This window comes from Heterodontus francisci, chromosome 6, assembly GCF_036365525.1.
Source record: "Heterodontus francisci isolate sHetFra1 chromosome 6, sHetFra1.hap1, whole genome shotgun sequence".
NCBI classification, from domain to species: domain Eukaryota; kingdom Metazoa; phylum Chordata; class Chondrichthyes; order Heterodontiformes; family Heterodontidae; genus Heterodontus; species Heterodontus francisci.
The window spans coordinates 25,348,961-25,363,931 of NC_090376.1; the positions used below are offsets into that span (position 1 = coordinate 25,348,961).

Sequence of the window (14,971 nt, forward strand, 5' to 3'; positions counted from 1 at the left end):
CACTAATCCCAGCGTTAGGGCGACGCATGCGCGCCGTGGATGAAGTGACGTCAGGGTTGCTCCTTGCGACGTGTAGGGTTTGCTTGCTGATTTGGGGGAAGTGAGAGGAGACGTGGGGAGGTTTGGATTTATTTCCCCCCCTCCCCCCACCGGGGTTTGATTGTGTCCGGGTTAGTAACACCCTGAGGTAAGCTAACGACGGTGGGAATAGCGAGTTATTGAGATATGGGAGTGAAGGTGGAGAAGAGACCGTCCTTCCAGCCCGCTTTTTGGGCAGGAGGAAGGCACTGGGCCTCCCCTGGTCAGAGGAATCTGCTGCAGTCTGTCAGCACAGATGGCGCAGTAATGAAATGGAAACAGAAAGTGCTGGAAATACTCAGCAGGTCTAGCAGCAACAGTGGAGAGAGGGAGAAACAGAGTTAATATTTCAGGTCTGTGACTTCATCATCAGAACGGCGCAGTAATGAGCTTCATCTTATGGGTACTAAAGATGTGGGACTCTGGCTGTCCTCCCATGATTACACATTTGGGGTGTTAGAGAGTTCAAGAAGGTGCTTGATGTCATCTCTCGTCTTTGCTGATTTAGCTCATCACAGTTGTTTTGATAGGATTACTCTGGGTGCAGGAAAAGGAACTGGCAGGATTTCCCTCCCAGTGCTAACCAGTGGGTGCATGCTGGAAACTTTGTGTCTGAAAACATATTTGGCTCAGTTATGATGTCCCTTACAACCGTTGCCACTTTCTAATGCACACATGGAACAGGGTATGCTGAGGGATCAGCCTAAATTGATGCTTTCAAGAGAGAAAACAAAACGAGACACATTATCAATTCCAAAAATTTTGATGTAATTTTTAAGGGTGATTCAGTTGTTTGAAAAGTAATGATAAGTTCCTCTTAAACAAAAAATGCAAATTCAATAGGGAACGCCACTGACTAATAACTAACACTGGCAATTGTCATATCGGCATTCTTTAAGTATTTCATGTAGTTACATCCTTTTGAAGAACTGCAGGGGTCATATGCAGTCAAACTCTGGCATGTAGGACCATTTTTCTGGTTACTAAGAGCGGAGTGATTCATGTTTTCTACCTGAGGGTTGACTGTCTTCTGGAAGGTACACTTCAGAAACCCTCTCTCATTGTATGCCCCAGAAGGTCTCTTGCTTCATTTGCTCATGCTTCATTTTGAGCTTGAGCAAATTTCCCTGAAGATATTCTGGGCTATACATTATTTTTTAACTTTGCAGTGATTGCAAGTAGTTTTTCAATGTAGACTTTATGATGCCATGCACTTGCTTTTGATGGCTGCTTTTAAAAAATGCTAAATGGGAGTGTGATCGAGTAATCGAACATCAGCATTCAGATGACATTTTGTGATGTCATCTGACCCACCTCCCTGAACAAAATTATGAGCATGCTGTCTGAAGATTTGTGGAAACGGACTCCACTGTTGTCTGGTCCAGTGACTGCACTGTAGTGTTACTGTTTTGTACTGTTAGGCTGTATGGAAAAAACAAATTACATGTTAAAGTATTGCTACTTTAGTGTTTGCAGTCTTAGTACTTTAACTTAATTACATTTTGTAACAGCTTTTCATATAGTCATCATCCATATTGGTGTCTACTGATTTAATCTAACTGTGAAGAAAACAAAATTCAGCTATCTTAATGTACTGTGCTGGTCAAGGTACAACAGTCCATTCAGCCATTGAAATGGATATCTTAAATTCAAGTATGAAAAGTGTAGGCAAGCATGCTATTGCCAAGCCATAGAAGGTTGTTTAACAGTTGGTCTGTTATGTTGGGAACTGAATGTCAAATGTTGCATGGAAGTGATGATTGGGAGTGTAATTTAAAAAAAAAAATCCTGGTTTTGAGTATTGTGCTTTTTTTTGGCAGCAAACATGTTACCAACAACAACATATAGTCCCACTGGCCAAGGGAATGGTGCTCTACATTCCCGGGATGCTGCACGACATACAGCTGGAGCCAAGCGGTACAAGTACCTCAGGCGGCTCTTTCGTTTTAAGCAGATGGATTTCGAATTTGCCATGTGGCAGATGTTGTACCTATTTACATCCCCACAGATGGTGTACAGAAACTTTCATTACAGAAAACAGACTAAGGACCAGTGGGCCAGAGATGACCCTGCCTTCCTAGTTTTGCTCAGTATCTGGTTATGTGGTAAGTGTCCTTTTGAAAAATCTCTGTCGTAAGACATCCTATAATTGGACATGAATGGTGGTGTGAAATAGAGCATACTGTCTGTTGCGTGGTTATACAAGGATGCTGTCATTGTAAGATTGAAGGTAACATAAACTATTCTTACAAAATTTATTTAGAGAATTCTGTACAAAGAACAGTACAGCACAGGAACAGGCCATTCGGCCCTCCAAGCCTGCGCCGATCTTGATGCCTGCCTAAACTAAAATCTTCTGCACTTACGGGGACCGTATCCCTCTATTCCCATCCTATTCATGTATTTGTCAAGATGCCTCTTAAACGTCATTATCGTACCTGCTTCCACCACCTCCTCCGGCAGCAAGTTCCAGACACTCACTACCCTGTGTGTAAAGAACTTGCCCCGCACCTCCCCTCTAAACTTTGCCCCTCTCACCTTAAACCTATGTCCCCTAGTAACTGACTCTTCCACCTTGGGAAAAAGCTTCTGTCTATCCACTCTGTCCATGCCTCTCATAACTTTGTAAACCTCTATCATGTCACCCCTCCACCTCCGTCGTTCCAGTGAAAATAATCCGAGTTTTTCCAACCTCTCCTCATAGCTAATGCCCTCCAGACCAGGCAACATCCTGGTAAACCTCTTCTGTACCCTCTCCGAAGCCTCCACATCCTTCTGGTAGTGTGGCGATCAGAATTGCACGCAATATTCTAAGTGTGGTCTAACTAAAGTTCTGTACAGCTGCAGCATGACTTGCCAATTTATATACTCTATGCCCTGACCGATGAAGGCAAGCATGCCGTATGCCTTCTTGACTACCTTATCCACCTGCGTTACCACTTTCAGTGACCTGTGGACCTGTGCGCCCAGATCTCTCTGTCTGTCAATACTCCTAAGGGTTCTGCCATTTACTGTATACCTCCCACCTGTATTAGATCTTCCAAAATGCATTGCCTCTCATTTGTCCGGATTAAACTCCATCTGCCATTTCTCTGCCAAAGTCTGCAACCGATCTATATCCTGCTGTATCCTCTGACAATCCTCATCACTGTCCTCAACTCCACCAACCTTTGTGTCGTCCGCAAACTTACTAATCAGACCAGCTACATTTTCCTCCAAATCATTTATATATACTACAAAGAGGAAAGGTCCCAGCACTGATCCCTGCGGAACACCACTAGTCACATCCCTCCATTCACGAAAGCACCCTTCCATTGCTACCCTCTGTCTTGTATGACAGAGCCAGTTCTGTATCCATCTTGCCAGCTCACCTCTGATCCCGTGTGACTTCACCTTTTGTACCAGTCTGCCATGGGGGACCTTGTCAAAGGCTTTACTGAAGTCCATAGAGATGACATCCACTGCCCTTCCTTCATCATTCATCTTTGTCACTTCCTCAAAAAACTCAATCAAATTAGTGAGACACGACCTCCCCTTCACAAAACCATGCTTCCTCTCCCTAATAAGTTTGTTTGTTTCCAAATGGGAGTAAATCCTGTCCCGAAGAATCCTCTCTAATAATTTCCCTACCACTGATGTAAGGCTCACCGGCCTATAATTTTCTGGATTATCCTTGCTACCCTTCTTAAACAAAGGAACAACATTGGCTATTCTCCAGTCCTCTGGGACCTCACCTATAGCCAATGAGGATGCAAAGATTTCTGTCAAGGCCCCAGCAATTTCTTCCCTTGCCTCCCTTAGTATTCTGGGGTAGATCCCATCAGGCCCTGGGGACTTAACTACCTTAATGCTTTGCAAGACACCCAACACCACCTCCTTTTTGATAATGAGATGACTGAGACTATCTACACTCCTTTCCCTAGGCTCATCATCCACCAAGTCCTTCTCTTTGGTGAATACTGATGCAAAATAATCATTTAGCACCTCGCCCATTTCCTCTGGCTCCACACATAGATTCCCTTCTCTGACCTTGAGTGGGCCAATTCTTTCCCTAGTTACCCTCTTGCTCTTTATATATGTATAAAAAGCCCTGGGATTATCCTTAATCCTGTTTGCCAGTGACTTTTCATGACCCCTTTTAGCCCTCCTGACTCCTTGCTTAAGTTCCTTTCTACTGTCTTTATATTCCTCAAGGGATTTGTCTGTTCCTAGCCTTCCAGCCCTTACAAATGCTTCCTTTTTCTTTTTGACGAGGCTCACAATATCCTGTGTTATCCAAGGTTCCCGAAACTTGCCAAACTTATCCTTCTTCCTCACAGGAACATGCTGGTCCTGGATTCTGATCAACTGACATTTGAAAGACTCCCACATGTCAGATGTTGATTTACCCTCAAACAGCCACCCCCAATCTAAATTCTTCAGTTCCTGCCTAATATTATTATTAGCCTTCCCCCAATTTAGCACCTTCACCCGAGGACTGCACTTATCTTTCATCTTACTGTAAATTTAATTTTTTGTGTATTTCTGACCTTTTATTTATTCATGGGATGTGAGCATCGCTGACAAGGCCAACATTTATTGCCCATCCCTAATTGCCCTTGAGAAAGCAGTGGTGAGCTATCTTTTTGAATGCAACTGAGTGTCCTACTTCGCCATTTCAGGGAGCAGTTAAGAGTCAACCACATTGCTGTAGGTTTGGAGTCGCATGTAGGCCAGACCAGGTAAGGATGGCAGATTTCCTTCCCAAGGACATTAGTGAACCAGATGGGGTTTTTTATGACAGTAGTTTCATGGTCATTATTATTGATAATAGATTTTTATTCCAGATTTATTTAATTTTAAATTTAAATTCCCCAGCTGCCTTGTTGGAATTTGAATTCATGTCTCCGGACCATTAATCCAGGCTTCTGGATTACTAGTCCAGTAATGTAGTCACTATGCTCCCATACCTTTATTATGGAATCATAGAAATCTAAGTGCGAATTGGAGCCATCCATCCATTTTGACTCCAATCCCTGCTTTTACTCTGTACCCTTTGCTGTTTTTGCTTTTACAAATGTATATTTAAATCTCGTAGGCCCTATAATTGATTCAACTTCAATAGCCACTTCCAGCAATGATTCATTTCCTAATAGTCCCTTCTGTCCTTTGTGTGAAAATTCTTCTAATCTCCCCCTATATGCTTCTCATAGTAATCCTCAATTTATGCTGCCATGTTACCAATTCACCAAACAGTGAATTTTCACAATTTTAAAAGGTTAAATGAAGATAAATATTTGTTCTGTTAGATTCCCCCTTAGGATTCTCTACTAATGTGAATTTAACCCTCGATTTTCAAATCTCTAATCAAAACTGTACTATTCCTTCCCTGGTATCATCCCAGTAAAGCTATTCTACTCCTTTTTCATGGTCCCTATATCTAATACTGTGTTGTGACAATGGAAGTAGTCTGGAACATACTCAATACATGGTGTCCTGTATTGCTAATTTGGAACCAGTCAGGTGTACTGTATAATGACCTGTTTTTGATCCTATCACCTAATGTGATTGGCTGTTATTTTGCTGCTTCTGAAGCAAACACCACAAGAACTGCAGTGGTCTCTAAAGACAAGCGTGCACTCAAATTCATCAAAAAGAGAGTTGGTACGCACATCCGTGCCAAGAGGAAGAGAGAAGAACTCAGCAATGTGCTGGCAGCAATGAGAAAGGCAGCTGCGAAGAAAGATTAATCTGTACAAAGTTGCTACCATTAAAGTTATTTTAAAGTTAAAAAAAAAGAACTGCAGTGGTTCAAGAAGGCAGCTCACCACCACCTTCTCAAGGGCAATTAGAGATGGGCAATAAATGCTGGCGTAGCCAGCGACGCCCACATCTCATGAACAAATAAAGAAAAGTGACCCTTTTAATAGATGGTTCAATCTAAAGGACTGAAAGTACCACTATTCAACACAGAATATGAATTGGGTACCAGCTGGTGACTTTGGCGCTCATAGGTAATGAGAAGCACATGCTTCCCCCCCGCCCCGTGTGTACTTGAGGATATTCAGCTGCAGAAGTGTAGTGAAAATTCTGATTACAAATTGCGTGTGTGTGTGTTTTGCCTATCCAGAACAAACTGTCACTATAGTGAAACATTGGCTAAGTGATTCCAAAATCTTTGCTTCCACCATCACATCTAGAAGTTCATCATGCTTTTCATAAATTTGCTTCTAACCAGTTTTGAATTTTCACCTTGCCTTATTGTACTGGTTTAACCTGAAGTAATTTTTTGTATTTCCAATCATCCATTAATTTAAACATTGGGGCGGCACAATGGTGCAGTGGTTAGCATCGCAGCCTCACAGCTCCAGCGACCCGGGTTCGGTTCTGGGTACTGCCTGTGCAGAGTTTGCAAGTTCTCCCTGTGACCGCGTGGGTTTCCGCTGGGTGCTCCGGTTTCCTCCTACAGCCAAAGACTTGCAGGTTGATAGGTAAATTGGCCATTGTAAATTGTCCCTAGTGTAGGTAGGTGGTAGGAGAATGGTGGGGATGTGGTAGGGAATATGGGATTAATGTAGGATTAGTATAAATGGGTGGTTGTTGGTCGGCAGAGACTCGGTGGGCCGAAGGGCCTGTTTCAGTGCTGTATCTCTCTATGACTTTATTTAAGTAAACAGCTAACCACAATCAAATAAATCTAACTAATATGGTCTCGAGTTGTAAAATGCAATCCTAGTCCACTTTAAGGTGAAGGATTTCTCATAATAAATATTTATTTCATCACTAACTGGTCCTCTGGAATATTACAATTTTTAAAACCCTAATAATAATTCCACGATAATGCAGTGAGGTTCTTCAGTGAGTAGCTGAGTAGTATCGCCCAGAAGATCCCAGATTTGATCCATACTAGTGCCTGTGCTAAGTTAATTGTTCTCAGCTATCGTGATTATAACACAATAAAGAGTTCCAATAGCAAACCATAAAAATTAGAAGACACTGTAAGTGCTTTGTGAATTCATAAAGTTGATTTGCTCTTTTGGATCAGTGTTCAAACTTCATGCCAGTTTTTAAGATGTCAGCTGTAAATGAGTCTTTTGGTTAAAAAGCAAATATAAAACAATATATTGTGTTGAAAATCTGAAAGAATTCAACATAAGAATGAATTTTTGTTCTTTGCAGTCTCTACCATAGGTTTTGGATTTGTATTAGGAATGGGATTTTTTGAAACAATAAAGCTTTTGCTGTGGGTCGTCTTCATTGACTGTGTAGGAGTTGGACTACTAATCGCAACATTAATGTGGTATGTTTTTTAAAAAACTTCATTTTAATACCTTGTACTGGCTACTAGGAATACCAGGTGTAGGAGATGTGTGGAACAATATAATTTTAAGAGCTTGCAGCCAGGAATAAGGATGCAATCAATAGCCTGATCCTGTGCTAATGCAATAGTTAGTTAAACATGTACTTTTCAGCAGGGGGCTCTATAACTTACAAAACGTGGCAGTTGTAGTCTTCAATGTAAAATATTATAATTTATTTATGCATTTCTGCCTGAAATTGACATCTTGCTTAATCAGTGAGAACTTCAGTTGATTGAACAGCAGCAGTATAAATTATAAACTGCTGTTTTGTAGTGTTAGGTACAGTATTCTGCATGAGGAAATGCTGTAAATTAGGCAGAAATGAAAGTTACTGTAAATATTATCGCTATTTTGTTGGGCTTTTTAATTTTATGTTGCTGTTGATTTTTTTTTTTTGTGTAAATTCTCTAAAGAATACACTCTTGAAATTAAGTTTCAGGACCTGAGCCAGTGCTGTAAGTAAAATTGCACTTTGAAATCATGCTCCAAAAAAAAAATTTAAATTATCCTGCAGTTTGAATTGGGCAATTTTTAACAAAACAACACAGGAGGTGTGGTGTTTTACAGTTTCATTCCAAATTAACAGCTAGTTCAAATTAATGGGCTTTGAATTAAGATGAGGCTGTATGGCCGGAATTTTACATTGGGCGGGAGGCCCTGCCCACTGTCTGAAAAGTCGGTGGCGAGCCCAGCTCTGCCGGGCCTGAGGAGCCAGGGTCAATCGGGGCGAGGCAAGTGGGGGTCGGTTAGGTTTGGGACTGTTGTGCGCTGGGGGTGATTAGGGCTTTGGGAGCAGCCCTTGGTGGGGTGCAGGGTGCTTGATCAGGAGGGCCACCCTCCCGCACCCAGCCCGCAAGAAGGCTGCCTGATTTTACCAGGCAGGGTTTTTGAGGCTGTTGCCGTCTAGCCGCCGAGGGTAAAATACCCGCGGCGGCGGGAGGAGGCCCTTAAGTGCCAGTTAATTGGCCACTTAAGGGCCTTGTTTGGCCTGGGGTGGGCAGGCCGTTTCTCGCCACCGCTTGGATAGGATTGGTAGTTAAATACTGTTTCTATAATTACTGCCCCATGTAAAATTGCAGCAGGGGCTGGAGGGGGTCGGGAATAGCCCCCCCACCCACCTCCCGCTCAATTTAACCTTCGCCCCCTCCCTCGCCACCAGCCTGCTCGTTTGGGAGCCATAAAGTTCTGGCCTGTATTTTTTTCGATTTGGGGATTGCACTGCAGTATGTGCTATCTTAAGGTTAAAGCTACAATATTACTCCCCTAGCGGCTGTATGGGTAAATGCAATGTCCACTAAGGTATTTGTCCATTTAGTTCAGGGAAGTCTAGTGTTGAACCTGAAGTTCAGTATCTGGTCATTGTTGAGTTTGCTAATGTCAGTTTCTGGATATACGGGATGGAAGAATCAGCAGACCTCCTGTTTCTGACCCTGAGCTTCCAGTTGCTTGCCATTTCAACACCCCCCCCCCCCCCCTGCTCTCATGCTCACATCTCTATCCTGGGCTTGCTGCCGTGTTCCAGTGAACATCAACGCAAGCTCGAGGAACAGCATCTCATTTTCTGATTAGGCACACTACAGCCTGCCGGACTGAACATTGAGTTCAATAATTTCAGAGCATGACGGGCCCCCCATTTTACTTTTACTTTTATTTTTAGTTATTCTTCTTTACATTTTTTACATTTTGTTTTGTATGTTTATTTCATTTCATGGTAGTTTGTTCAGTTTGCTTACCCACTTTTTTTCATGTTTGTGCTTGCTGCTGTTCAATCTTCAGTCCGTTAGCACCCTATCTGTACTAATGCTTTGTCTTTCAACACACCATTAACATATTGTTTGCTTTTGCTCCATGACCTTCTGGTCAGCTATTCTGTGGCCTTGTCCAATCTACACCACCTCCTTTGTTATCTCTTGCCCCACCCCCGCTTTACTTGCTTATAACCCTTGACATTTCTAATATTTGTCAGTTCCGAAGAAGGGTCACTGACCCGAAACGTTAACTTTGCTTCTCTCTCCACAGATGCTGCCAGACCTGTTGAGTATTTCCAGCATTTCTTGTTCTTATTTCAGATTTCCAGCATCTGCAGTATTTTGCTTTTATTTACTCCTGTTTCTGATCACTAGCCTGCTCCTGCTGGAAGGACCATTTTAAAAGTAGTTTTAAACAATCAGCATATTCTATATTGTGATCACCACTCCTTAGATGTTTAACCTTGTTTACTTCTCTTATCTACTCCAGTTCTAGGTCTAACAGTGCTTCCTCTCTCGATGGGCTTCTTGTATACTGGATCAAGAAAAGCCTTATTAACATTGTAAAAGCTCCAATCCTTTCTCACCTTTTACTCCCTCTCCTTGCCAATTTATTTTGGAGTAGTTGAAATACCCCATGGTTATGATTTTTCTCTTTACTAATTTCATAGATTTATCCTATTTCTATCTCCATTTTCTTTGCAGTACTTGATGATCTGTAATATACCTCTAATAGTTTGACTGATACCTTCCTGTCCTTCATCTCAGCCCATATAGATTCTATTTCTATCTCTTTATTAGTTGTGTCCTTGCTACTGCATGGTTATTTCTGATTAACCTGGCTACTCTACCACCACCTCTTCCTTCCCTCTCTTTTCTGTAGTAATTATAGAAACAGTATTTAACTACCAATCCTATCCAAGCTGCAGTCACATTTCTGTTATCACTATTACATCAATTTCCTCATTTCTAATTACTGTCTCATTGTCTGTTTACCCCTCTCAAGTACTGGGAGCATCTCTACATAAGTTGTTGATATAAGTTCAAGTAGTTGTTCTGTAATGTGCACATTGTTGTATTTTGTTTCCAGGTTTATTACCAACAGATATTTGATGAAGCCTCAAACTAAAGGCTACGATGTGGAATGGGGATATGCCTTTGACATTCATCTAAATGCTTTCTATCCACTTCTTGTGATCTTGCATTTTATTCAGCTGTTCTTTATTAACCGTAAGTCTCCTGTTTTCTATTGTTTGAACCTCTTTATTTTATCAAGCACTGTAAAATTCTTCAGTATTGTTCCAAACCAAATTTTGCCACTCAGTATTTAAAAACACTGAAAATGTAGTGTTTAAGGGGAAGAAATGATACTTGAAATGTTACGGGCTTGAAATTTAGTCTGGTTGGCACAATTGATGATAGTGGAAGTGTATCAATACTGATGCCAACCAATATTTACTTATAGTGCTGTGCTTTAGAAGCAGCTCACAAGTCTCTCCTGATGCTGCATTTGAATGTATGTTGTGAGAAGCTGAGTTATATAGATGCCAGGTTTGATCTCAACCAAATGGCAGCAGAGGTGCTACAATGGGACTGAATAATAGTGGTTGGGAAGAGAAAGGTTGGCCAGAGTTCTCACACCTGATCGCAATCCAGCCATTCTTGCTGGAAGCTCACGAGTGTTGGCATTGGTTGACAGTATTGGGGTCAGTTGTGATGTTTCTGAGGTTGATTAATCTGACTGATGCTCACACATGAATAATGATCAAACGGACAAGGTGCTGGAGAGTGCCTATCAAACGCTATGCCGGCTAGGAGTCAAAACCTTGAGGAAAGGGGCCAAATGGTGGGAAAAGAACAGAAAAATTTGAAGACTGGAAACTTCGCTGAACTACTTCTCGATTTTGTATTTTTGCAATATAGCAATAACATCACTGCTGATCTTGTCTAACTGTAAGCTGTGATGCAGTCACTAAATATATTCTGTATTTGCAATGCGTATGTAATCCATTGCAGTGATGTAATTGATAGTGAATCATGTGTTGCATGGGGGGGGGGGGGGGGGGGGAACAGCTCCAAAACAGTCATCTCCAAATTTCACCATATCATCTTAAATGTTGATTAATGAGCTTGCTCCATCTCAGCTTACTTTTCCAAACCTAAGCCTTTACTTCAAATTTAATGACCATCAGTTAAACTAGCAGTACAGTTGCATGAAAAAACAGCCTAAATTTCACTAAAGCTGATAGAAAGATTGTTCCATAACAGAATTCAGGGAGGCGCAATGCCATCATCTTCGGGCGTCTTGGGATGCTTAATTATTTCAAAAAAGAATTAAGGTCCAATACAGATGGTTCTCCTTGAATGTGTGGATAGGTTTCGCTTTAGTAAATGTGAAAATGAGGGGAAAGAAATGAAGCTTGAAACGTATGACTGGTGCCAGCCATACTGAGAGAAGGAACTGTTCATTTTCATCACTAGGTACAATGCCAGACCTACCAGATGTCACATTTTCAGATAGAAATCTAAAGCAGAGATGCTGATGCAGAATGCAGTAGCATCTCCTTCCTCAGTCTGCCTGATGTAGTGATACAACATCAACACTGAATAGTTGCAGTGTATTTTCACTGGCAACCTTTGAATTGAGGCAGACAGGGGTCTTTTCTTGGGTTTGATGTTGCTAAATGAAATGAGATTAACCAGTCTCTGATCAGCTGATCCAAGTTCATACCATAAAATTGCATTGGTACTGAATTAGAATTGGAATTAGAACATTACAGCGCAGTACAGGCCCTTCGGCCCTCGATGTTGCGTCGACCTGTGAAACCATCTGACCTACACTATTCCATTTTCATTCATATGTCTATCCAATGACCACTTAAATGCCCTTAAAGTTGGCGAGTCTACTACTGTTGCAGGCAGGGCGTTCCACGCCCCTACTACTCTCTGAGTAAAGAAACTACCTCCAACATCTGTCCTATATCTATCACCCCTCAACTTAAAGCTATGTCCCCTCGTGTTTGCCATCACCATCCGAGGAAAAAGACTCTCACTATCCACCCTATCTAACCCTCTGATAGGAATCTGATAGGAAACTGTTAAGGAATCTGTCTATAAGACAACTGGTTTTGGCTGCATCAGCAAGTTTTAATAAAATAATCCAAGATGTCCAGTTACTTGTACTGTGCAGTTTCCTGCTGTGTGTTGCTCTCAGATCTGTGTTCATGCAGCTATTTTAATAGTAATGCTTGTGTTGAAAATGTGGCCAAAATTATTAATTTTTGTGTAGGTAGTGACAGCTATTTAAACATTTTATTTAATTATCTCAATTTCTGGACAGATATTATCATCAGAGATGGGTTTCTTGCTTACTTTGTTGGTAACATCTTCTGGCTGATTGGTATTGGATATTACATCTATGTTACTTTTCTTGGATACAGTGGTAAGTATAAGTTTTAAATGCACTTTTTTATAAGCACAAGATGAAAGGGGCTAAATTGAAAAGATTTAATTCTTTCCCTTGCATTTTTAAAATTTTTTATCTAAAGATACTATCCTCAGGCACCAACTGTCACTGAAAGATTCGTTCTTTGTATGAGCCTGCCTTTGCCCAATATCCACAAATGCTTTCCAGCAGCAATGAGAGTAGAATGGTGGATGATTGTCCTTTGTTCCTAGCATGAATATAACTGTAGCATTCCCAATGAATTCAGCACATGCCTGCACCTATCCTAGTCTATATGGCCCCATGTTGCACCCAGTAATGTGTTTACCCATTGGGCCATATGACACCTCACAGGCTAAGATTTTTTTAATATTGCCGGTGTCTCAAATTGAATCAGTTGCACTTGGGATGATTGTTCTTTTCTTTTCCCCCCTCTCTCTCTGGAAAACCGCTTGGTCCTTGCTCAGCTGAGTTTGGGAATTTTGACTGGAATCAGAGGAACTGTATCAATGCCCAGTGAATCTATGCTAGTTTCAAATAGTATCATAGAATGGTTACAGCACAGAAGGAGGCCATTCGGCCTATTGTGTCTGTGCCAGCTCTGTAGAAGAGCCACTCACCTCGTCCCATTTCCCCACCATTTTGCCTGTAGCCCTGCAAACAATTCTCTTTTGAAAGCCATGATTGAATCAGTTGTGTGTCCAGATGTTATTAACTGAATGCATATTGATTGGTTGCTGGATTACAGGAATTACACTGGAGATGGTCTACATAATGATCCACATAGTTTATTTTCTTTAGTCCAGTTTTCATTTCTCAGTTACGTATTTATTTTACAGCATAGAAGCAAGCTCTTCGGCCCAACTGTTCTTTGCTGATGTTTATGCTCCACACTAGCCTCCTCCCACCCTACTTCATCTAAATCCATCTGCATGTCCTTCTAGTCCTTTCTCCCTCATGTAGCTATTTACTTATCTGGTATATTTCTTCCTTTAGCATTGCCATTTCTGAAGAACACAGTTGCCCTACTATATCCATTTGGTCTCCTCATCCTTTTGTACTTGCTGTCACTGGGGCTGGGATGGAACTTCACCAAAGGACTGTGCTGGTTCTACAAGTACAGAGTGCAGTAGAAGATACAATTATCGAATAAAACCTTTACTGAATATAATGTTTGCTTTTGCTGTGTTGACGATGTGTAATGCAGCTTTGACATTTGTATAAGTTGTAAATAAGTTCTGTACATACTGATACTTACATATCCGGAGACATTTGAGAGATGATTTCAAGAGTATAACTGCTTTGTTTTTCATTGTTTGGTCAATTGTGGCAGAACTTTTTCTATTGCGTGAATGTAGGATATTGAACCCAGCAATCAGACCATATTGTATATTTTATATTTATCAAACTGTTCAATGAAGTACATTCCTTTAACAGCAATAGTTCTGACAGTTTTTTTTTACAAAAAGATCATAACTTTTTATTAAGAAGCTTTAATAAACATTTCCTTACAGTCTTTCCCTACTTTAGCTATTGGGTCTTTGAATTTATTTATAGAAGAGGGAAGAGAGAGTGAGTAGCCCATCTGATGGGACTGGGAGGTATTTGTTCTTGAAGGAGGGTGGCAGGGAGAAAGGAAAAGGGAGATATGTTGTCTTTTCATTTTCAAATTATATATTTTTTCTTGATCTTAGTTACTGATCTACAGCCCTTTCCAGCTGGTTTAAAGCATATGACAGACCTAACAAAAACCTAATGAATTTCTGACCTCTCCATAAGGTCAGCACTCTCACTGTAGAACACACCTGTGCAATCTGAAAAACTGGTTATAAATTATTCTTTTTTGTGGGTGGAGAAACAAATGCTCAGGTAGTACTTTCTCACAAGTTTGTGTTAAAAGCTTTGAAAGCCTAACAAAAGTACTACATTTTTAACAAAAATAAAGCACTGATGTGTACAAAGACTAATTCTAAGTTCTTCTGTGAAATTTAATTACATGAACTGTTAGGGACGATAAGTTGCCTGTGCTTGATAATACTGACTTCACCAGGTAATGCGGTGACAACAACAACTTGCATTTAAATAGTAATGTAGTAGTAAATAGTAAATGTAGTAAAATGTCCAGAGGTGAGTCACAAGAACTTATCAAACAAAATTTGATGCTTAGGCACATAACAAGATGAGGGCAGGGAGGAATTTGAAAACAAGGACAAGAATTTTAAAATCAACGTGTTGCTGGACCAGGAGACATCTTAGGTCAGTGAGCACAGAGATGATAGCTGAATGGCACTAGATGTGAATTAGGATACGGGCAAGCAGATTATTGAATGAGCTCCAGTTTACACAGGGAAGAAGATGGA

The 14,971-nt window shown here is 41.0% G+C and overlaps 1 protein-coding gene across 1 annotated transcript; it reads left to right on the forward strand.

The window, feature by feature from the left end:
- The first annotated feature begins 36 nt into the window (after positions 1 to 36).
- On the forward strand, positions 37 to 14,574 carry unc50 (unc-50 homolog (C. elegans)). The gene is made up of 6 exons (XM_068033328.1): positions 37 to 187; positions 1,899 to 2,183; positions 7,237 to 7,357; positions 10,257 to 10,396; positions 12,507 to 12,608; positions 13,608 to 14,574. Exons 2-6 carry the CDS (start codon positions 1,904 to 1,906, stop codon positions 13,742 to 13,744), a joined length of 780 nt encoding a protein of 259 aa, XP_067889429.1. The 5' UTR covers positions 37 to 187; positions 1,899 to 1,903; the 3' UTR covers positions 13,745 to 14,574.
- Positions 14,575 to 14,971: the final 397 nt, after the last annotated feature.